At 41.3% G+C, this 24562-nt stretch overlaps 3 protein-coding genes across 3 annotated transcripts in view; 2 read left to right on the forward strand and 1 right to left on the reverse strand.

Moving 5' to 3' along the window:
* LOC141910149 (uncharacterized) overlaps nt 1–24562 on the forward strand; it is a 54673-nt gene that overhangs the window by 4578 nt on the left and 25533 nt on the right. The gene's annotated exons all lie outside the window — the stretch shown is intronic.
* On the forward strand, nt 12228–13669 carry LOC141909941 (glycoprotein 3-alpha-L-fucosyltransferase A-like). Its single transcript, XM_074800625.1, has 2 exons — nt 12228–13063; nt 13306–13669. Exons 1-2 carry the CDS (start codon nt 12228–12230, stop codon nt 13667–13669), a joined length of 1200 nt encoding a protein of 399 aa, XP_074656726.1.
* LOC141910151 (dihydrolipoyllysine-residue acetyltransferase component of pyruvate dehydrogenase complex, mitochondrial-like) lies at nt 17261–24152 on the reverse strand. The gene is made up of 10 exons (XM_074800874.1): nt 23920–24152; nt 23509–23597; nt 22680–22909; nt 21821–22090; nt 21197–21367; nt 20535–20620; nt 19999–20139; nt 19406–19568; nt 18739–18878; nt 17261–18164 (listed from the first exon to the last, which is right to left on the reverse strand). The coding sequence occupies exons 1-10, from the start codon at nt 24057–24059 to the stop codon at nt 18035–18037; spliced, it is 1560 nt and encodes a 519-aa protein (XP_074656975.1). The 5' UTR covers nt 24060–24152; the 3' UTR covers nt 17261–18034.

Below are 24562 nucleotides of genomic sequence, written 5' to 3' on the forward strand. Positions count from 1 at the left end.
ACTCCCCGTGCGTAAACGAATTTTAAAAAGTAAAATCTGTTCACACGATAAACGATATTATACAGAATTGCCAAATAAAGGAGATACATTGAACTTCACCGCCCTTCTCCAGGGGACCAGCAAATCTGTTTGTAATGGAATTAAGAATACAAATTTGTTAATTCATTCGACGAATCGTTACAGTATACGTTGCTCCTAAATCGAGCGTTCTTCGCACGAGGCAAATGCGAATTTTGATATTCAAACGCCGCGTGTTTTTCTGTGCTGTAAGCAGAAGCCCGTGTACGAAGTGGCAGGAAGTGTGCTAAAAAATAAAATCTAAGTACTTTTCCCCCTTTTTCTCCTGCACTATCTGCCTATCGTAGTTGATTGATCTTTGTTTGATCTTTGTTATTTTCTAATTCTCTTACACATCTCTTGTGACTTGTATACTCGTAAATACAATAGTGTGACTTGTTAGCCCATATGGGCTGAGCACCAATTTCTTATTATATGTTAATCTAATAATACGTATTCATGTGTATTTGAACTGGACATCTTGGCTAGCGAACTAACTATAGAGTATCAGTTTTTCAGGACAGCAAATGGCTGTCGAATGTTCCAACATTTCGATACAGTTAAATTCTAATTGAGTTTCATAATTATGTAATTAGTAAATTTTGTAATCAAACCCTTCGTGAAACTGAATTTTAATCGTAATTAACTAAGCATGATCAAGGAAATTCGATTATGATTGAGATCTGTCACGGATTTCTATGCGGCCACCAATCCACTGAACGCACGCGAGTCGCAATTAAACTGCACCAGCAATTCTATTTATCTACACTTTTTTTACAATATATCGACTCAATTTCGTTTCAAAATCGCTGACAAGCTATGATTCCGATGGCATTTAAACCGCCAAAAAGCCCGTGATACCCGTCGAGCACCATCGTTCGCGTCATCATTTCAATCAATTCATCGATCATGAGTATGAGTAATATTAGTTATCGTTTAACGTTTGTTGCTTGTCTGTTTGTAGTGTGTTCGTTTTATCGGGTTGATGCCGCTTTGGCGACCGATGAAGGTAAGTTGATCGTTTCGCAAATACGTGTATCCGGTAGAACAACTGAACTGTTAAACGTTATCTAAATTGCAATTTCTCTTGTCATTTTTCTGCGATTTTTCATAATATGTCCGTTACTACTTCGCGACGACTCCGTAAATGTTTCGATGGAAAAACACATTTCTCCTGATGATAATCTTCTTTCAGATGCAGGTTCTGATTCCGCGGCGCGAAGCAATATTTCTACAAAAATTGCGAACGAAAATAACGACTGTCCTCGAGCAAGATGCGATATGCAATATAATTGCGGTATAATAGGTAGATTTTGTTCGTGCAACGCTTCGTGTGTCGTTATGGGCACTTGTTGCGCCGACTATTTCGACGTATGCGCGCCCGAGCAAAGCTTCGATACGACAGCGGACGCGCGTGCGGTCGATTTTGGAAATTTCATAGAATGTGTCGACTTCTCTATACCATATTTTCACTATGGAGCCAAAATGAAGTTTTTCTCCGTTTCTAAATGCCCGTCGTCGTCGTCGTCGTCGTTTTCAACGTTCAACGATTCCGACTTCAGTATTCTGCGGCATAAATGTGAAAATACCGTTCCGATAAACGGTAATTCGTCCGTATCTGATCTGGCTGGCTACACGCCCGTTGTCTTCGGGGAGATAGTATTTCGGAATTACTATTGTCTACGCTGTCACTTAAACGTAAGCTATTCGTCTATAACGGTCGTTAGGTTAGATTTCACAGTTCCGCCGCGAATGATGGATACAAGCATTCCTGTAAACAGACTCGACGAAGCTCTACTCGAAAAACTAGCGAACGAAAAGTTTCAAATTCAATTCGATTACAAAGAATTCCCATTTGCTAGTTGTTCTCGAAAGAAAATTCAGTATTGGATAATTCATTGCGATGATATCGAATACCGCGAATCATGCTTCGCATACATCGAGCCAGTTTATCTCATCGCAAATAGATCAGTAATCTTCAAAAACGTTCACTGCGCTTTGTGCAATGGCTTCGAGAGAAGTGACGTCAAATGCATTAAGTTTTATTCGACTTGGAACAATTACGGAATGCCCGTTCTATCCGTCATGTTCGATCTATCGCGGCCGATCGTAACGGAAGCCCGTTTGCTCGATTCGAAAACATTAGAAACCATTAATAACTTCCCGCAATGTCAAAAACAAGGGGAAATATTCAACGTAGTGAACGGTGAGTGTATGAATACATTAGAATACGCGGCCGAATTTCCTCAAACCGACCTGCAGCGACCTCTATACGTAGACCTACACGCGTCCTATCAGTGTAATACGTTCGAGTCTCCGCTGGAAAAGTTGGCCAAAATCATCACTTTACCGCCATCTTCCGTATTCACAATCGATATCAAACTGGGCTCCGTATATTCTTTGTCGACGTTAGGTTTGCAAATATTCTCGCATCTTATCGAAAGTGAAATCGTGCAGAAGTTCTTGCGCGTATTAAACGCGTCCGAAGCCGGTTGTAAACTGGTCGAATCGTCGTTTAGATTACGGTTGACGAATTTCCAGGATTTTCCGCCGGTAGAGAAATGTCCGAGACAAACGCGCGTTTACAAGTTGGTGAATCAACAAGGCGTCGAATACGTGAAGGCTTTTGACGACGACACCAATACAACTCGTGGAGGTTGGATTCCGGTTCGGGCGTCTTCGGGTGTTTACGTAAACCGCACCATCGACGGAAATGTAACTAACAACGAAATTATTTTATGTGAACGGTTGAAATGTCAGGATGAGAAAGTATTCGGTATCGATCAACTCGATGTCAATTCAGACGGTTCTTCTTCGGTTAAAACTAATTCGGGAATCGAACTGATATTGACGAAAAGTCAGTTTCGAATTCACGGTAATTGGGTGGTGGTTTGTATGGACGATTTTTTCACGGATATCATAGAAACGGATGTGGAAGAAACGATCACTTTAGTCACTAGTTCGTTATCGATGTTCGGACTGTTGGCGCTTCTTGTTACGTATTCGCTATTTCAAACCCTACGAACGATACCCGGCCTCACGTTAATGCACCTCGCCAGTGCGATGTTCTTCGCCGTTCTAATTTTCAACACTATCTCTTTCAATCCTGCTATCTTATCGCGCCCAAATCTATGCACGATCGTCGGAATGCTAGCGCACTATTTGTGGATCGTCGCATTTATGTGGACGAACGTCATCAGCTACGATAGTTTTCGTACATTTACTGGTTTTACCACAATCTCCATTTCCGAGCGGTTGGATAGATACTATCGCTATTGCGTCTACGCTTGGTTCTTGCCGTTGATTCTGGTCGCGGCTTGCGGCGTTGTCACCGTTTGGTTCCCCGAATCGGGATTCAAATACTACGATATCCACATTTGTTGGATTTCCGACGTTACGCAACTGATCGCCACGTATCTCGCACCGATAGCAACGATCTGTCTACTAAATCTTGTTTTCTTCGTAATCACTTTGAACGCCATTCGAAACACGAAAATAAGCATGAGAATAGCGTCGTCGACTATGCCAGCCACCGACAAAAGTTATACGTTAGTAGCTAAACTATCGTTGATTATGGGACTCAGTTGGTATTTGGGTTTCATCGCGAGCTACGGCTCGATTTACATACTGAAAATCATCTACACCATAGTGAACGGTTCACAGGGTTTATTGTTATTTGTCTGTTTCGTTCTACGGCCGAAGATTTATCGTTTATATCGACGACAGATATCAAAATGTTTCTTCAAAGCGAACGAAACTACGGTTGGAATCGATAAGTGAATGATCGTTTTCATTTCCTCACAAGACGTTACCACATATTACAACAACCAATACTTAACGTTTATCAAGCCTTGAAGATTTCGAATTGTTCGTAAAACGTCATCAGTTTGTGTGTAGTTAACAAATTTGATAATGAATTATCATTAACTGGTGACTTTTTCCGATATAACTTTTGCATTAATCGAGGATACCGATAATCAATGAATAGTTAGCGTTATACAGAATTTCACGACAAACCTTCTCAGCGCGTAATTGATGCTGGATGTTAACATCAAATGGCTGATGGACTGGTGCATGTTGTACTCTACCGAAGATGAACGTCATATACGAGTAACAATTGACCTACTGTACTATCTACGCCATCATCGCAAGATCTTGAAAGTTACTACTTTATTGTTTTTTAGAATCCCAAATGGCTCCGACGTTTCTTTTGTTCCATCCGATGATTTTGTTTTCCGACTTATCGCACCCCATCATGTCTCGCATACACAATAAAGTCATTACTATAGATCACTCCTAACTCGAAAATGTTTTTCACATTCTGGCTCATGCGAATTTGGACTATTTTGATTATAACTGCAGCGAACCCCCGATATACCGCCACCCCCGCCTACCGCCAGGTTTTCTCAAAGTACATCTCTATACAAATACATAGTAAAACACCCTCGATATACCGTGATACTCTCTATAACGCCAAAATCTTTCTGCACCGATGTGGGCGGTGTGTCGGGGGTTTACTGTACAGGTTATGATTTTACAGACCATATCCAACGGTAAGCCATTTGAACAACCTAAGGCGTCTTAAGATTTAAGATGACTTTTTGACTTTTGTCTATGTCACGTCTACGTAACTGGGTCCTGATGCTAGATCTAATTAAAGTTAGATAAAGTTAAAAGGTAGTTTTAAATGTAAGTTTATTTTAACTTCGTTACATGCCGTACATTCATCACACAATGCAGATGAAGCCTGTGGTCTCTCTATCAATTCAAATATATCTAACAGCAAGAGATGTAAAACAGTAGATAAAATCAAAAACACCAACACCTATAAAAATGGCTGAGTATCCAATAAATGGTTCTACAGCGCCAACTACTAACATTAGTATTATTGCTACAATACGAGAAATGGCACCATCTATTCAAATATAGTCTTGTAATTATTATCAAATCTTATCATTTCTTATCGGCAACATCCGAAAGCCAGGAAACACTGAAACTTGAGAGAAGCGCAAAAGATAAATTACAGATTGTAGAGCTTCCTAATGCTTGCCAGACGTTAGCAACGAAAAGGAATTAGCAATGAAATTGCCGTCATCAGGGCCAAGTTTCACAAAAAAGTTTAAGCCTAAAACGGTTAAGTTTGAATTATTGTCCTCATTGAAAACATGAAGTAACCAATGGCAATTACACCAAAAATTTGAGTTTAACTTTTTTTGTGAAACTGAGCCCAGACAATAAACTATGGAATACATCCAACGATAATTTCTGGTTTTGGCCACAATAAATCCGAATAGATTTGTACCTAGACGGTCGATGGCTGTCGGCACCAGTATTAGTGTACCTATCTGCCAGTGTTTCCAGACGCCAACTACTCAAACAACAATAGCATATAAATGCAATGAAGGTTTGTACTAAAGGTATAGATACATTGAAGTCCGAATAGCACCAGTGTTTGGGCATCAATAAACATCCATTTTATCAGCTCAAGCTAAACAGGGTTTTCCTCGAAAATCCATCTGATGATCGCTCCGTATTTGGTAGTAATTCAGACTGGTAACCGTTATCATTAGACTGGTCACCGGTATGAAGAATAGCATCTACATTTCCATACTCGGCATTACTAACCGTTTCGTGTTTTTCAACAAGACATTCAGATGTGCGGTCCTCAATCTTCTCCATGATCAATCTTCTATGTATCTACGATGTTTAATGAAGTCAGTAAATTAGGATATTACGAGATGGTGGTCACACATAAAGCAGTCTAATGGATAAAATGTATATGAGGGAAATGAATTCATCTAACTTTTGAATTCATTCAGAAAATAATTTTTTTTGTTGGTGATTAAACTGGTATTTTATGTGTATATATTCATGACATTTAGGGTCAGGGTCGGGGTCAAGTGGAGAATAGAAATAGAATTTTACATAGGTACCGTGGAAACGGTTAAGTCGTATAGCATAGCTGACAGTTTTGTTAAAAACCTATCAGACACAAACAGCTTTGGGCATTACTGGTACAACCATATATAATTGAAACCCTAATCTCCGTCAAACGGGCCTAAAACAACGAATGAAAGAGCATAACATATATCTTCAAAATTGGGTTGCAGCTGTGCGTTCTTCGGGAAGGTTACTGTGTGGTGCATGTAAGGTTTACCGTTTACCATTTAGTGCTTTTTATTCATTTTAATGACCCAGCATTGACATAGTTCAACATTTAGGATGTGACCTGAGGTTTACAGTTGTTGCATCTTTTCGGGTTTTGGGCAGCATCCAGATCCAAAAAGGAACAATACATTGCAGCTTGTCTTATTTTTTTCAATCTGATTTCGGGTTTTCTTTATTTTCTTTAGTTTTTCGGGCTCTTATGTCATATCTAACAGACGAACAGTATTTGATGTGTTGTATTCTGTGTCAAATACCGGTATTCCGCCGAATGGAGTTGTGTATTTGAGTGTATTATATGGATAGATGTTGATTGTACTTGAAACGAAATCCAGCAAACCACTGGCACGGGCGAGTCCTAACTCAATCAAAAAGAATTGTTTATAAATTAGGAATGTTTCAGCTGTATTAAAGGCTTGATAAACATTTAGTGTGTTTGTGATAATATGTGGTAACGTCTCATGGAGCGAAGCAGGAATCGTCATTTACACTAATTGACTCCAGTTTCATTCGCTTTGAAGAAACATTTTGATATCTGTCGTCGATATAAATGATAAATCTTCGGTCGTAGAACGAAACAGACAAATAACAATAAACCCTGTGAACCGTTCACTATGGTGTAGATGATTTTCAGTATGTAAATCGAGCCGTAGCTCGCGATGAGACCCAAATACCAACTGAGTCCCATAATCAACGATAGCTTAGCTACTAACGTATAACTTTTGTCGGCGGCTGGCATAGTCGACGACGCTATTCTCGAGCTTATTTTCGTGTTTCGAATGGCGTTCAAAGTGATTACGAAGAAAACAAGATTTAGTAGACAGATCGTTGCTATCGGTGCGAGATACGTGGCGATCAGTTGCGTAACGTCGGAAATCCAACAAATGTGGATATCGTAGTATTTGAATCCCGATTCGGGGAACCAAACGGTGACAACGCCGCAAGCCGCGACCAGAATCAACGGCAAGAACCAAGCGTAGACGCAGTAGCGATAGTATCTATCCAACCGCTCGGAAATGGAGATTAGAGTAAAACCAGTAAATGTACGAAAACTATCGTAGCTGATGACGTTCGTCCACATAAATACGACGATCCACAAATAGTGCGCTAGCATTCCGACGATCGTGCATAGATTTGGGCGCGATAAGATAGCAGGATTGAAAGAGATAGTGTTGAAAATTAGAACGGCGAAGAACATCGCACTGGCGAGGTGCATTAACGTGAGGCCGGGTATCGTTCGTAGGGTTTGAAATAGCGAATACGTAACAAGAAGCGCCAACAGTCCGAACATCGATAAAGAACTAGTGACTAAAGTGATCGTTTCTTCCACATCCGTTTCTATGATATCCGTGAAAAAATCGTCCATACAAACCACCACCCAATTACCGTGAATTCGAAACTGACTTTTCGTCAATATCAGTTCGATTCCCGAATTAGTTTTAACCGAAGAAGAACCGTCTGAATTGACATCGAGTTGATCGATACCGAATACTTTCTCATCCTGACATTTCAACCGTTCACATATAATAATTTCGTGATTAGTAACATTTCCGTCGATGGTGCGGTTTACGTAAACACCCGAAGACGCCCGAACCGGAATCCAACCTCCACGAGTTGTATTGGTGTCGTCGTCAAAAGCCTTCACGTATTCGACGCCTTGTTGATTCACCAACTTGTAAACGCGCGTTTGTCTCGGACATTTCTCTACCGGCGGAAAATCCTGGAAATTCGTCAACCGTAATCTAAACGACGATTCGACCAGTTTACAACCGGCTTCGGACGCGTTTAATACGCGCAAGAACTTCTGCACGATTTCACTTTCGATAAGATGCGAGAATATTTGCAAACCTAACGTCGACAAAGAATATACGGAGCCCAGTTTGATGTCGATTGTGAATACGGAAGATGGCGGTAAAGTGATGATTTTGGCCAACTTTTCCAGTGGAGACTCGAACGTATTACACTGATAGGACGCGTGTAGGTCTACGTATAGAGGTCGCTGCAGGTCGATTTGAGGAAATTCGGCCGCGTATTCTAATGTATTCATACACTCACCGTTCACTACGTTGAATATTTCGCCTTGTTTTTGACATTGCGGGAAGTTATTAATGGTTTCTAATGTTTTCGAATCGAGCAAACGGGCTTCCGTTACGATCGGCCGCGATAGATCGAACATGACGGATAGAACGGGCATTCCGTAATTGTCCCATGATGAAAAAAGACTGCACCTGACGTCACTTCTCTCGAAGCCATTGCACAAAGCGCAATGAACGTTCCTGAAGATAATCGATTTATTTGCGATGAGATAAACTGGCTCGATGTATGCGAGGCATGATTCGCGGTATTTGGTATCATCGCAACGAAGGATCCAATTCTGAATTTTCTTTCGAAAGCAACTAACAAAAGGAAATTTTTTGTAATCGAATTGAAGTTGAAACTTTTCGTTCGCTAGTTTTTCGAGTAGAGCTTCGTCGAGTCTGTTTACAGGAATGCTTGTATCCATTATTCGCGGCGGAACTGTGAAATCTAACCTAACGACCGTTATAGACGAATAGCTTACGTTTAAGTGACAGCGTAGACAATAGTAATTCCGAAATACTATCTCCCCGAAGACAACAGGTGTGTAGCCAGCCAGATCAGATACGGACGAATTACCGTTTATCGGCACGGCATTTTCACATTTATGTCGCAGAATACTGAAGTCTGAATCGTTGAACGTTGATGACGGGCATTTAGAAACGGAGAAAAACCTCAGATTGATTCCGTTGTGAAAATATGGTATAGAGAAGTCGACGCATTCAGTGAAATTGTCTAAATTGATCGCACGCGCGTCCGCTGTCGTATCGAAGCTTTGCTCGGGCGCGCATACGTCGAAATAGTCGGCGCAACAAGTGCCCATAACGACACACGAAGCGTTGCACGAACAAAAAGTACCTACTTGACCACAAAGTCTTTTAGTGCTGCATCTTGCTCGATAACAATTTTTATTTTCGTTGGCAATTATTGTAGAAATATTGCTGCTCCGCGCCGCGGAATCAGAACCTGCATCTGAAAGAAAATTTTCATTAGAGAAATGAACGTGTTTTTCGGCCAAACATTTACGAAGTCGTCGCGAAGAAGTAACGGGCATATTTCAAAGAATCGTAGAACATAAAAATATAACAAGAGAAATCGCAATTTAGGTGAATAACATTTAACATTTAACATTTCAGTTGTTGATCTCGATAGAGATATTTGCGAAACGAACTACTTACCTTCATCGGTCGCCAAAGCGGCGTCAACCTGATAGAACGAACACGCCACAAACAGACCAGCAACGAACGTTAAACGATAACTAATATTTCTCATGCTCATGATCGGAGATTTGACTAGAATGATGATGACGCGAACGATGATATTTTATAGAACTGCGACTTCTTTCAGACGTGCGACGTGACTACAAAACACGATACGGCTTAATTCGTGTAATTCAATTGCGCTTTTTAATTCGATCGCATTCGATTTCGACATTTTCGGCTGCCATTCAATCGGTTTACGCGCACATTCGCGAATCGAATTGCAAATATTTCAATCGAATAAACTGAACTTTAAACTTTCCTTCGCCCGTAGCAACAGAGTAGATTCCGATAGATTTACCGCGACGTGGTTGTAATTCATTCTAAAAGCACCGGGATGAATTACGCGTGCACGATGATTGTCATTGACAGATATAGAATTCACTTTGATGTCGAGATGCGCGTTACTGTATTTTCCCCCTATAGAGAAGAATTGCGGTATTAGATTATTTTTGAGATGTATTCAATGACTCAATGCGAGCTATATTTTAAGTTGAATTTTAGTTGTGTCCTTGGCGGATTAAACTTCGATTCCAATTTGTAAAAGGTATCGTATCTTAACGAACATGCATGAATCAACGTTCTTCAGTGTACTCGCTATAGTGTACTACTGTATGAACGCTATTCCCAAATCTCAACAACTTAAACTATTGCTGTTTATTCCCGAACAACCTGCAACAGATCTGGCTCTCCGGATGGGAATGATCTCGGTGACAAGCTGCTGATGATTACTGATTCCCGGAGATACAGCAATGAGCGCCAGCCCCTAAAATAAGTAGGTAATTGTTTCAGAAAGTTGCTTGATATCCAGCAGGAACTAGTTCGTTAACTGCGAGTTAGAGTTTAAAACTCTGAGTTGGAATCAGTTCATTTCCAATGTCTAAACGTCATCCTGGCTGTAAATGGTATAAACTAATTTGATATCAACTAATTTGTTCCTGGGACGCCAAGTTTATCTCTGCTGATACAATTACCAGATCAGACCTGATGGATGATTTCCAGGCATTTTCAGCAACTTCATTGAACCACATTGTATGGCATTGTATCATATTTCAGGAGCCTTGAATCCAGTTTTGACAGGGTAAAAGCATTTAGTTTTACTATGCAGCCTCGTAGCTTTATCGGATCCGTTTTCATTTCTCTTCAGTTGCATGTTTTGGACCTTATGTTGAAATACAAATCTATACGAATAAAGTTATTTATCGTCGTATACACGACGCGCAGGGAAACAGTCAAACACGGAAACACGAAAAAAGACAGGCTTGATCTCGGGCACGGAACGATGTTTCTTTTAAACGCACAAAACACTGTGAAACGCTCGGAAACATGTTTCTTTCTCCTGTTTCCGTTTTTCACTGAGTCGTATGCATTGGGGCTATACATTATGAAAATGTAATAGCCGGAGAAGTAATCATAATTCATACATAAAATTAGAAACGTAGGACCTTTAACATATAAAATGAATTCAATTTTCTACTCAGATCCCATGAATAATTGATTTATTAAAGACAGAATTCATCCTTTGTCTATAGATGAAGTTCAGATGTATCACTACTGCAGATCTGAGGGCATTCCACTATATCGGATAAAACCAACAGTTTTCTATCATTCACTACTGTCATCTGTTAGCTCGTTAAGAAGAAAGTTAATTCAGTTTTAATCGAAATGTAGAAGAAATCGAACGCGGGCGATCAAATGTCTGCTAGCGACACCCGGCGGATCCTCGCCAGTACGCGAGAATGACTGTAAATCATAGTACGTATTTGCTTCTATTGGCCCAAAACTGGTTGGTTGGAATTAATATCATATTTGATGACAACTGACTTTATAAAGTTCATACATCCAAATAGCACAATAAACTAATATCAATAGATATGTCAGTGTTCTCTGACTCACTGATCCAACAACAGATACCTCAAGTGACAGTTCCAATCAGCGGCAACCAATTACATAAGAGCGATTTAATTTTGAATAAGAGATTGAGCTGAAATGTATAACAGTTGATATAATTATAGGTCTACAAAAATGGTCAAAACTGATAAAGTCTTGAATGCGGGATGAATAGAAATATGAAATCGTTATCTATGTCTAAAGAATAGCCATCAGCGGATCAATAATTGAATTTTAGATTTATGTAATTAATCTTTAGAAATACTTGAGACAGTGCGACCCGATTAACGGACAACAGCTGCAGCCGGGGAACATCCCCGGTAGAGCTGTAGAATATAGACATTGTTGGTTTAGGTTTCTTCGCGAAAGTCGTGTACAAAACGCGCAGTTTATGGGTATTACTGCAGAAAAAATGTTGCATCGACGGTCAAAAACGTAATAGTCACCTGTTAAGATTCTTAAGGTCGTCAAGCTAGACGTCTTGTTTGTGCAAGACTTAGATTCCAGTGGTTATTCATCTCTGAAGTTACAATGCTTAACATATTCTACGATTTATCGAAATCGGTATCACGGGCTTTGTGGTCGAAACGATTGCGGTGTTTTTTCGTGGTTGTCTCCGTCATCGTCTTCGTCGCGACTGTCTTTATTCGAAACGAATATATCGGTTTTGAACACGCGATAAAATCCCGTTTGGTGAATGTGCTTTGTGTTCCAGATACAGTCGTCGGTAATTCGTGCGGCCGTCGGAGTAACCGGGAATCAGTCTCCGAAAAATGCAGAATGACGACCTATCCTAACTCTAGTCTTCATAAACGCGCTTTAAACTTCGTAAAAGCCGTAGGACTTCCACCTCTAACAGATCCGTCCGCGATATGGCGCGAGATGGACAACGGTATAAGACTGACCGCCCAACTGCAACACGTTCCTCAACAGGCCATCGAAGGATCTAAACAGCGAAAATCGAAGGAGATTTTAGTGTGGGGTGGATTTGCCTCGTCCTTCACATGGGATGCATACGAGAAAATATTCAAACGGAATCTAAATCCATTTTCGGGCTGCCCAGTAAATACCTGTGAAATTACTGACGACCGCTCTAAAGTCGGAACGGCTGACGTCATAGTGATTGAACGCCACATGATCCGGTCTGTTGGACCATCGGGCCCCAGACCTAAACATCAAGTACAATTGATGTTAAACCTGGAATCGCCCCTTAACACTCCCCTACACTACGGAACCGGTTATCAATCGAGTATAAACTGGACAGCTACTTACCGACGCGACTCGACCATTCCCGTTCCGTACGGAGTTTTTGTACGAAACAACGAATCAGATCGCTTTGAAGTTCTCAAAAAGAACTACGCCGCAGGTAAAACTAAGAAAGTCGCCTTGTTTGTTTCTAATTGCAACGATAAAAATGAGCGACTGAAATTAGCAAAAGAACTGTCCAAATACATCAGTGTGGATATATACGGCAAATGCGGTACTCACAAATGTCCTAGAAGCCAGGAAAATATATGTTTCAATTTGTTGGACTCGAGTTACAAATTCTATCTAGCTTTCGAAAATTCAAATTGTAGGGAGTACATAACGGAAAAGTTCTTTGTGAATGGTTTATCGTAAGTATCATCTTGAGTCATCTTTCTTGTGGCCGAGTGGTAAAAAGCCGCAGGTCACGGTTTATGGGTTTATCTTGGTGGCAGCGAAGTAATACCGAAACCTGCTAATGATACTCGAATAATCTCGAATAACCCGGTGAATTGAGAAAAAAAGAACCATCAAACCTACTTGTAATGCCCGTTTCATTTCACGCTTAAAACATTTGTTAGATCTACCAAAACGTGTTCTTTCTATCTTTCAGTCGGGATATTGTACCTATAGTTTACGGCGCTCATAAAGATGATTATGAACGCGTTGCTCCTCCACATTCGTTCATACACGTCGACGATTTCGAGTCTCCGAAACAACTTGCCGAATATCTGCACAGATTAGACAAAAACGATCGTTTATACAATTCATATTTCCGATGGAAAGGAACCGGCAAAGTGTTCACTGGTGATCTATATTTCTGGTGTCGTTTATGTATGCTGAGCCACGCCGATGACGCCGATAAAAGACGATACGTGTCCAATTATGATCGCTGGTGGAGACCCGAGGGTATATGTAAAATGAATAGCGGATACCAGCGATGGACGTCTCCTACTCACGGTACACTGTGGTCCTAGTAGCGCGATGGATGTGATTCGCGTCATAATGATTTATCGTAATAGAAAGCGAAGATAGGCGGTGTCCATGGACCGTGGCCAACGGCTAAATCGAAACCGAACCACATGTTTTTTAGTTACGTATTGCTTCGCCAGGCGACTGTTTCTTTAGTAGCTCATTACTCAAACTGGCTTTATCTCGTTGTTAAAAGCGAATTCACTTTTGATAAAGATTTAAAAAAAACCCTCCATTGAACCAGTGAAAAAATAGTGATGTTTGATTTTTATTGGTATAACGGATAAATCCGTATTATTCGCATGCCACAGTATGAATATTTGATCTGTGTGAAATCTTAACCGTTAAGTGCTGCCCCTATACATAACGTTGGCGGTAAATCTGAGTACTAACTTATTACTCGCATGCCACAATAGGAATTTTGTGTGTTTGGGTTAGTTCATGCGTTTACCGCTAATGATATATCTAGGGACAGCACTTGACGGTCAAGATCTGACATATTCTCGAAGATAATTTTGAGCACGTGGGATCATCGTGGAGTGCTAAACTCCCGTAGCAACGCTGCCGGCGGTAGTCCAACTGCTAATCCCATATTTCCATTGTGTAATCATCAATATATGCATCTTTAAGTAACGCGATATTATAAATTGTCTTATTAACCCGAAGCGCTAACTCAGAATCCATGTAACGCGTAATCTCGGGGAATGACGCTATTTTTGTCGTTTTAATCGGTTTCAATTGTACGTCGTCGACGTACAGAACTCCGTCCGCACATTTCACCGAAACCCATTCAGAATCAACGAATATCTTTGTGTCGATTTCGTAAACCAACATTTCCTGCGTCGTCATGTTGACACATTCGCCTTTAGTCCGACCGAAAACTGCCAGACGATGTTTGAAGTAAATAAGCAATGATCCGCGTCCGCTGAAGAAAAACGAAATCGTATAGTTTTTGATAGCAATGTCATCCATTACGTCGCCATAACGCAGATAAAACGCTTGACCAGCGGAACCAGGTGCTATCGTCTGACTGTTGTCTACACCTCCCTTTAGTGTAACATTGCTTCTGCTTTTGCTATTATCTACGGTCATATTGGCTCCCTCGCCGAACACAATTCCTCGTTCGGCGTCAACTTTCTCGAAATCGAAAAAATAACGGAATTTGGGCGGCGGTGATGCGTCAGCTCCTGAAATTAATTTTGGAAAAAGTCTACACTCCTTACAGCTAACACGTACATGAATTCACAGATTTCTACAAATATTTCTATGTCTGAGAAGACAACACGGCGGATGATAGTTAAGGGTTAACGACTAAGAATTTATATTTTCTAAGTGGATGTTGGGATCTCGTCTATGCTTGACGTGAAGCCAAGGCTCACCGATATTCCCAGTAAACCATATGATTAACTCAATCTTATTGAGAAAAAAAACTACGTTGAAAGTCGTACAGTTGTCGAAGGAAAATATTCTCACCGTTAGCTCCTTTCTTATCGCTGCTTGTCTGTTTATATATCTGGAACAGACAGCAACAAGTTTAATTCCAAATCGACTGCCATCTAGAAACTGGCCATCGAATGGCAGTACGTAACCTACTCCTTCTTTTGATTTATAGATATATCCCGGGAATGTCGAGAAATAAAATAAAATCGTTGTCTGAGTTGTGTATTTAAGACCCAGGACCCAGTTCCACAGTTGTGAGTTAGAGTTAACTCTGAGTTAAAGTTAGTTCATTTTCAGTGATTTAACCCAGAGTTAAATCTTAACTCGAAACTATGGAACTGGACCCAGAATATTGAAGATTTAACAACGATAATCTGTTACACTGACGTTTCTGAGGTAGATTATACCTATAATCTACCGATCTTAATCTTTTTGCAAATATGATGTCTCTGAAAATGGTTATAGTAGCATTCTGTCCGTTCGTGAAATAAATATTTAAATCCTAAATTTTCTATTGGTGTTTGATGATATAAAATTCAAAGAATCTTACCTGGTAGTAGTCGACGGTTCTGCCAGTAACGCTACACTGGTCATCGTCCGTAGTGACGTCATGTAGATAACAATTTCCGCCATCAGCGAAGGAAAAAGCCGAACATTTCTCATCATTCATACAATCAGTTCCGCACTCAAAAACGCTGCGAACTCTTTTCTCCGACCGGTTTTGCGAATTTCTGCTCGATTCAAGTTTTCCGATCGAACATTTGGAAAGTCGAGTGAATTTCTGATAGCGAGTGTCGGATGAAACGGCGACGGTAACGAGACAGAAAACGATGCATTGTAAGAAATTCGATTTGCTTTTTGCGTCCATCGCGATTCTTCTTCCGAGGTCCGTTTCAAATCTTTATCGGGTTCTAAATGAAAAGAGCGAATGAATGCGCGCAGAACATCCAGCAGCAACGTTAATCTGATTTACATCAAAATGACGTTCCTTCGTCTTGAAATCGTTTTTTTTCAAACAACTTTAGCTTCCGAATGCCTTGAATGCATTTAGTTTCTTCAATGTTTGATGATGCCTGCAGCATTTTGCGAAGGAAGAAATAATGGGGCCATACACAGTGGATACTTTTTATTTACGTAAGCCAGACTTTACCGACGTTTTGCCCCGATTTACAGACATCCCGAGCACGAAATAATCTCTTGAATAACCGGTCGGACGATTAGCTCCCATGGTAGCACAAGTCTGTTTGAAAACCCTAGAGCTAAATTTCATAAACGTTAATTAACAACGGACTAGAACAGAGTCAGGGGATTTTTGCATTAAGCCGAAACCGAGAGGCGTAAACCGAGATCTTGTTTGCAGCCTACGCGTGCGAATTCGAACTGTGGCAAGTGGGGATCCACCAGATATCGTTTTAGTGAGAGTAGTAGGACATAAACTACTGTGGATTCCACTTGTAGCACGCACAAGGATCCACCAGGTATGCAGTTGTGGTAGGACGAGGATTTCACTGTGGCAATAGAGGATTCCACTTGCGGGAAGCGAGGATCCACCAGGTGTGCTAGTGTGCAGTAGAGCATGAACTACTGTGGCAATAGAGGTTTCCACTTGCGGGAAGCGAGGATCCACCAGGTGTGCAGTAGAGCATGAACTACTGTGGCAATAGAGAATTCCACTTGCGGGAAGCGAGGATCCACCAGGTATGCAGTTGTGGTAGGACATGAACTACTGTGGCAATAGAGGATTCCACTTGCGGGAAGCGAGGATCCACCAGGTGTGCTAGTGTGCAGTAGGACATGAACTACTGTGGCAATAGAGGATTCCACTTGCGGGAAGCGAGGATCCACCAGGTGTGCTAGTGTGCAGTAGGACATGAACTACTGTGGCAATAGAGGATTCCACTTGTGGGAAGCGAGGATCCACCAGGTGCTCTAGTGTGCAGTAGGACATGAACTACTGTGGCAATAGAGGATTCCACTTGTGGCATGCGAGGATCCACAAGGTGTCTAGTGTGCAGTAGGATATCAACTACTGCGGCAATAGAGAATTCCACCTGCGGAAAGCGAGGATCCACCAGGAGCGCCTGTGAGAAGACAGACACGAGAACGATGAATAACTTAACACTGAAGGAAATATCAAAACATTACTATAACTATCGCTTTTATTCGTATCTTCCATCTTCGTGTATTATTTTGCTACGTACATAAATAATCAGTATTAATTTACATGTACTTTTTCTAAAGGAATCCATTCACTACATGTATGTCTAATGCAGGTTTGATCCCTATCACACTTTACACGCGTTCAGGACTTCGCCTCAGATAAAATCAATTGAAAACGCACTGACAAAGACCGGTGTTGCTCTTAAGTGTTGGTTTGAGTTAACCAGTGGATAAGTGACAATTCAAACTGTATTGTTACCATGCCATTTATCTGGTGGTTAACGTTAACCTATTTTTTGGGCAACCGAGACCAGACTCTACACTACAATCAAGGGCAGACCTGGGAAAAGACCAAGTTGTACCTAGATGTTAATTAAACGAAAGGCCCACAAGACGAACTGAGGTAAATTTTGTAAAATAGCCGCCAAAATGATGCATTTCCCTCAATGCGTCAGCCAGTAGGGCCCTTCTAGACCGCCTAGATTGGACCACACTCTCGCGTTAATGAATATCTGAAGGATTGATGATTAATTACAGGCTGCAGATACATATCTGCATAAGAGCTATCGTAAAAAAAGTAACAATACTTTCCCATTCACTATAGCACAACAATAGGCTATTCCTTTTAAACCATGCTGGGTAAAGCGACGACATACCGCGAAATTGATCATCACAAAATAAAATCACAACAATAATAATAATAATAGCACTGGATAAATTATATGTACACAAAAACTAAGTGTTCGTTGATTCCGCTTCGGTGCTGCCCTCTATAGAAGCATCGCGGACGGGTTTTCGAGGAAATATCTGAATTCCTGTAACCACTGCGCGCCGACCGCTCCGTCCACGACCCGGTGATCGCAGCTCAGAGTAACGCTCATTACCGTCGCTTCTCGAGTCCTGAAACAAAAACAACCGGAGAATCGACGTTAGAAATTCATTCAAATGAAACATTTCAGAGTCCCTACAACTTGTCGTAAAAACTCTTCTCTAAAAAGAAAAGGCTTTTAAAGGTGGTTGAAATCCTTTAATTAGAGCAAAATGCCCAAAACTTCTTCAATTTTTAGAAATAGACAATTAGAAATGTTTGAAGACGTACAGAAAACTAGGCTTCAATTGGTAAAGATTTTCTTAACCCTAATAGGTAGTTACTGAATTAGAAACCAGGTCTAGGTAGTGTTAAGGATAAAAAGTTGCTTACAACACCACCTCATCACCGGGAAACCGAGTATTCCCTGATTTTTTGCCGATTTTTCTTATTCCGAGATTTCCAGGGCCCAGTTTCACAAAAAAGTAAAACACAAATTTTTGGTGTTATTGCCATTGGTTACTTCATGTTTTCATTGAGGACAAACTTAACCATTTTAGGCTTAAACTTGCGTGAAACTGGGCCCTGGTCGGTGGTCACCTTGAAATCTCAATGCTGATGGACTTGATTATATTAATGCCAAATAGATTAACGATGACAACGTACCCGTTATCACTTTCATCATCGGGGAATAGCGTTTTTACAGAACTGCCGACTGCCAGTATACAAGCTTGAGGAGGATTGATAATCGCCGAGAAATTCTTTACGCCGAACATACCCAGATTTGAGATGGTAAAAGTGCCTCCCTGAAAAGTAAAAACGATGAAATAATAATTACACGTATTGCGGAAGCGAATCTGGGAAAATTGGAAAGACGGGGTCTCGAAGAAAATACGAGGCATTTCAGCCGAGTCAAAAGCCCCGTTTGGGGTTCCGCTGTCAGTTTTAGATATTTCGAAAGAAATACAGTGGAACCTCGTTGCAACGAACTTCAGGGGACCAGAAAGAAAATCCGTTCGTTATAACCGATAGTTCGTAATATCCAGTATGAAAGTAATGATATTGTCTTATTTGCGACGAAATTCTATAATATTTGTAATATCCGATGAATCGTTATATCCAAGTTCATTATAACGAGGTTCCACCGTAGATACATAAGGTTGCAAATTCCCAGAAGATGAGTGTCAGATCAATGATCTAAGTCTTGATGAAAAGGGCCACCTCAAAGGGAAGGCAGGGGCTCCCATGTCTGAGATTATCTCTTAATTCTGCCTCTGTATTTATCGAAACAATACTTTGACAAGATATCTCCGAAGTACGAGCTTAGACCTACTTGAAATTCTTGTGGTTGAAGTCGACCTTCGCGCGCCTTCGCGGCCAACGACTGTACATCGGAATTGATGCTCGACAAACCTTTCTGGTCGGCGTTAAATACTATCGGTGTTATGAGGCCGTTATCGGTGGCGACGGCGACGTTGATATCTACGTTGTGAAACCTAAATAAAAGACGAGATATTCGTACAGCGAGACACGACGCAATCAACCCCCGAAATGCCGAACGTCGAATTTTTCCCCGAAAATAGAACATACGTATTCTAGCTTGGAACAACAGGGAGGTTATTTTGCCCTCATTAAAAATTCCCCGAGTTTTCTACACCGGTATGTTATAAAATTCCCTGAGTGAATCTGCGGCTCGTGAATGGAAAAATGTCTTGGTTTATAGTGAATGTTATAATTCATCTACAAATCACGTATTGTAACAAAGGCCCGGTCAATAGTATCAAAATTTCCGGAGTTTTCTAGGTTTCTCTCAAAAATTGACCAAATTCCTCGAATTTTCCTCATTTTTGTGATTCCCGAGTTTTCGAGAAATTTCGAGAGCAACGGTTTTGGAATTTTTTTTTTCAACTACGTCTATAAACTTACTCTCTAATGTACGTATCCTGCCAGGAGGAGTTACACTCCGGACGCCTTTTACACGCGTGCGCTGCCGCTTTTATTATAAAATCATTTACGCTCAATTTCACGGAATCTTTCGATAAAACTTCGTTAAATTGTTTCCTCAATCTGAAATGAGAGTAAAATAGCGAATAGTTTAAGACAATGAACGATGGTCACTCGAACCGTTTGGGAAGTGTTTGACAACCAGATCGAAATTTAAATCTTTCAATCCCAAATCCCCTGATATTTCCATGATTCCATGACCCTTGATAAAAAAATCCCTGTGAATCATAAGATGTGTCGGTGGGGGCTGTTTCTTATGAAGAGGTTCCTGGCACCGCTCATCACCAGTAAGAAAAAGAAGACACCACAAAATCAAATTCTATGACTTTTCGCTAATTTTCAAAAAAAAGAATCAGAATTCCCTGATCTGCAAGAACCCTGATTAAAAACTCAGACTTTGCCCCTTACACCTCTGTTCACCATTCTACCCAGAATGAGAGATTTCCGTATGGTCATACCTGATAACTTGGTCCATTTCCACATCGACCGATAGATAATAATGTGGTATAGTCTGTTTTGACTGAACCAAACGTTTGGCGATCGTCTGTAACAACAACGAAATCATGAACGAAACATATATGAATACGACACCCACCGGGGACCAGTTACCGTATATAGTTATGGCTTATACATGCATTTAAGACTAGTCTAAGACCATCTTAATTAGGGGCTGTTTGATTATGGGTCTACATGCAGTGTGGCTTAGTGGTAGAGTGCTCGCCCCCCAATCGGGAGGTTGTGTGTTCGAACCCCGGCTGTGCTGTAGTGTCCTTAGGCAAGGCATTAATTCACAATTGCTACTGGCTGACGACGCCTTGATCGCTCTGCAGCGTATCGGTGATGCAGCTCCCCAGGGAGAGTAAGAATGTACTGGATTGGTAACAGAAGCTGGGTAATAATTGAGTGACAGCGCTTTGAGCATTCATTGGAAATGCGCTATATAAGCACTAATTATTAATTATTATTATATTACATGCGATCTAGCAATCTCTGCAAATCTCCCCGACTTATCCCTGACTTTCAGCTTTTTTTTGGGGAAAAAATTCCCCGACAAGAAAAGACAATTTTCCTGACTTTTCCTTGATTTCCGGGTAACCGGCCACGCGCTGTTTTTATTTACCTGTCTCATCGCCGTAATCGGGATATCGGTGAACGCCGCGCCGGATACGAATGGTGCGGGAGAAACTGCGGGTGCAGCTGCCGCCGGAGCGACAGCAGTAGTCGGCGATGGCACAAACTTTTCGACGTCTGACGCGCGGATTTCTCCCCCGGGACCGCTACCAGATACAGTCTGCAAAATAAAATTTACAGATAGATGAAAAATAAAACATGACTTCACACTACAACTGATTTTGGAAGAAAATTGAAGAATAATTCATACTGCTGTCATCTACGTGGCTTCATGATGCTATGACTGATGTTGCACATAATTGAACCGATAACTGACGTGTAACTTTCTTGTTTGAACGCAACTGATTTTAGTCATTTAGGAACTCACTTCGCAGAATATTAACATCGATACAAATTTTTGACCCAAAAGACAACTTTCCAACACTCTTATTTCACTTGAAAAATGGCTTCGTGCTATGATTCATCTTCATAACAATTGAACTTATGATACTGCATAACTTTCTTGTTTAAATACAACTGATTTAAATCATCTACAAATTGTGATGACTTTCAAACTTACTTATTATAGTTTCAATTAAAAGGTACTCATTGAACATAGGTTCATTGAACTTACGTTTATATCGATACCCCTTTCTTTCGCCAGCGTTCGCGCGAGCGGACTGGCGAGGGCTCGGTCTCCCGTCTGAACGGTCGGTGTTGGCGCTACCACCGCGGGTGTCACGGGCGGCGTCACCGGCTGAGTTTCGACCGGTTTCATCGGCTCTGACTGAGGTTGCGGCTCAGCCGGCGCTGGAGTGGGTGACTTCGTCGGAGTTTCCTCCGATGCCTCGTAGTTGGCGAACGCGGCGACGTCTGATTCATCATTGACGATGATACACAACAGCTGAAAAATAAATTGCCCACGGGCAAAGTAGTTTACCTTGAACACTCGAGATGAGAAATCTCTTTAATGCCGAGTTCAAAGATCTATTTCATATTGCATTTTATCTTGATTAAGAATTATTATTTTGTAGTCAAATAAGGCCAAAAATATACATTTTATTTGTCAACGGTTCAGCAGAATTTTGGTTTAAATATTTCCACAAACATCACATGCTGCAGAAAGGGATGGATGAAAAGTGAGCTCAATAGCTAGCTGGGATTATTATCCCGAATAGGCTAAATAGTCGATTCGATGTTGATTAAAATGTAGCAGAAATTCAAGCCCAGAACACGGGGCCTCACAAGCGGAATTCTCGCTTGCAGTAAGTGGAATCCTCTATTGGCGCAGAAGTTTGGTGTCCTACTACACACTAGCGACACCTGGTAGATTCAAGTGGAATCTTCTATTGCTGCTGCAGTTGATGACATACTGCACATCAGCACCTGGTGAATCCTCTATTGCCAGATGATGTCCTACTGTACACTAGCGACACCTGGTGGAACTTCACTTGCCACAGTAGTTAGTATTGTCATACAGTGTTTTATATTACCTTGCCAATCGGAATATCTTTCGTACCAGCGGCGACTAATACTTTTGCTAAAAAGCCTTCTTCGGGCGTTTCAAATCCCATTGTTGCTTTATCCGTTTCGATCTCCGCCAGTAAGTCACCTTCTGAAAGCTGATCGCCCTCCTTCTTCTCCCAGCTAATGATCGTTCCCAATTCCATAGTTGGCGAAAGCGCGGGTAGCGTAATTTTGAAGTGGTCCGGTAAACTGCCATCTGAGTTAATAAATACAAAAAAATCATGTAAAAGTACACGTAGCCTGCAAATCATTAGAGTTATCAATCGGCAGCTTGGACCCCGATCCTTCAAATATTCAATACTTCATCAATATTCAATTTGTGACTGGACTTCACACATGTGTTCAGGACTTCACTCAAAACATTTTTAATGGTAAATGAACTACAAACACCAGACCTTAGGCATTAAATGTCTAATGTCTGGTGCACCGGTACGTTCAAAACATGTGAAGTTCAAAACATGTGAAGTGTGGAGTGCGGATTGTCTGAAGCCGTGGTTCCAGGCTGCAGATAGCTGTGGTGGAATGTCTGAAGGGGTGCAGGTGTTAAATGTCTGATGTCTGGTGCACCGGTATGTTCAAAACATGTGAAGTGTGGAGTGCGGATCGTCTGAAGCTGTGGTTCAGCTGCGGATAGCTGTGGAATGTCTGAAGGGGAGGTTCCAAGGGGCCGATTGATTGTCTGAAGGGGTGCAGGTTCCAAGCTGCAGAATGTCTGAAGGATTGGTTCCACGCTACACGTTGATACCTGTTATTAGATTATTTTCTATTTTCAGTGTAATCTTGATTGATACTTACTTGAATAATTTCTAGTAATTGTAAACCTATTGACGTTGAAATCACTTGTGTAAGCAGCCTTGGATTTTTTACAACAAACAGTGTACGGCCTGAAAATGCAATAAGAATAAAAATTTATAATTAGGCTGATGTCGAACAAAACCTGTGTTGAAATCCGTGGATTGTGCAGGGGGTAGGCCTACACCTAGGCTCTGAATTTCAGAGTAAAAGAAGGGTCAATTGTGTGGGCCAACTGGTCAAGGTCAGCCAGAGAATGGACATTGATTGAACATAGGTAATTTCATGGTTAACTAATCACACCAATTTATGAAGAACAGGGCAATTGCTGGGACAGATCTTTGATTTTGGATCCCAAGTTTTTCGTGACAGGCCCCTGGTGGTGGTGGTGACTGATAGTGAACGAAGTCTTACCGGCTGAGGAAAGTTGTTCGTGCAGTCGCCGCCGCTGCGGGTGAAATAAACCGAGCAGGAACGAGATATCTCAATCCTCGCTGCATCACGTATTTCTGCAGCGTCAGATTATCTCGCAGAAAAACTACTGGACGATACATGATAGCGTTCTGAGAGAGATAATCCGATAGATAATCGGTCAAAAACACCAGCGATAATCTACCAGGCGTGAAACGAGATCAGCAGCATCGACCGTGAGAGGCACCGAGTAGCAATGTCAAATCAGAAGAAATTGATAACCCGACAATATACTGTGCGAGAAACGTCGCACTAGAGTAGGGTGCGCACTGAGGAATGACCAAGCCGGTCTCCCTCCGGCGGGCCGTCCATAGCCGAGTTTCGCAGCCGCCGGCTTCGCTGAACGTGGGTGGGCTCGATCGGCATGGCAGAATGGAAATGAAAATATTTTGCTAAATAAATCGCCCAACACACCACCGCCCCAGTGGTGCCGTGCCCGCCGGTCCAATCACTAACTTAAAAAAGTATTACAGAGAAAAATGTTCTCGAGTGCTCTGTAATAACTTAAAGACTCGAATCAAAATTGATACTTGTGAACTGGGGCAGGCTCATTTCTGTTCGAATATTGATGTGACGTTTCGTGTAC

This window comes from Tubulanus polymorphus, chromosome 8 (assembly GCF_964204645.1).
Source record: "Tubulanus polymorphus chromosome 8, tnTubPoly1.2, whole genome shotgun sequence".
NCBI lineage: Eukaryota > Metazoa > Nemertea > Palaeonemertea > Tubulaniformes > Tubulanidae > Tubulanus > Tubulanus polymorphus.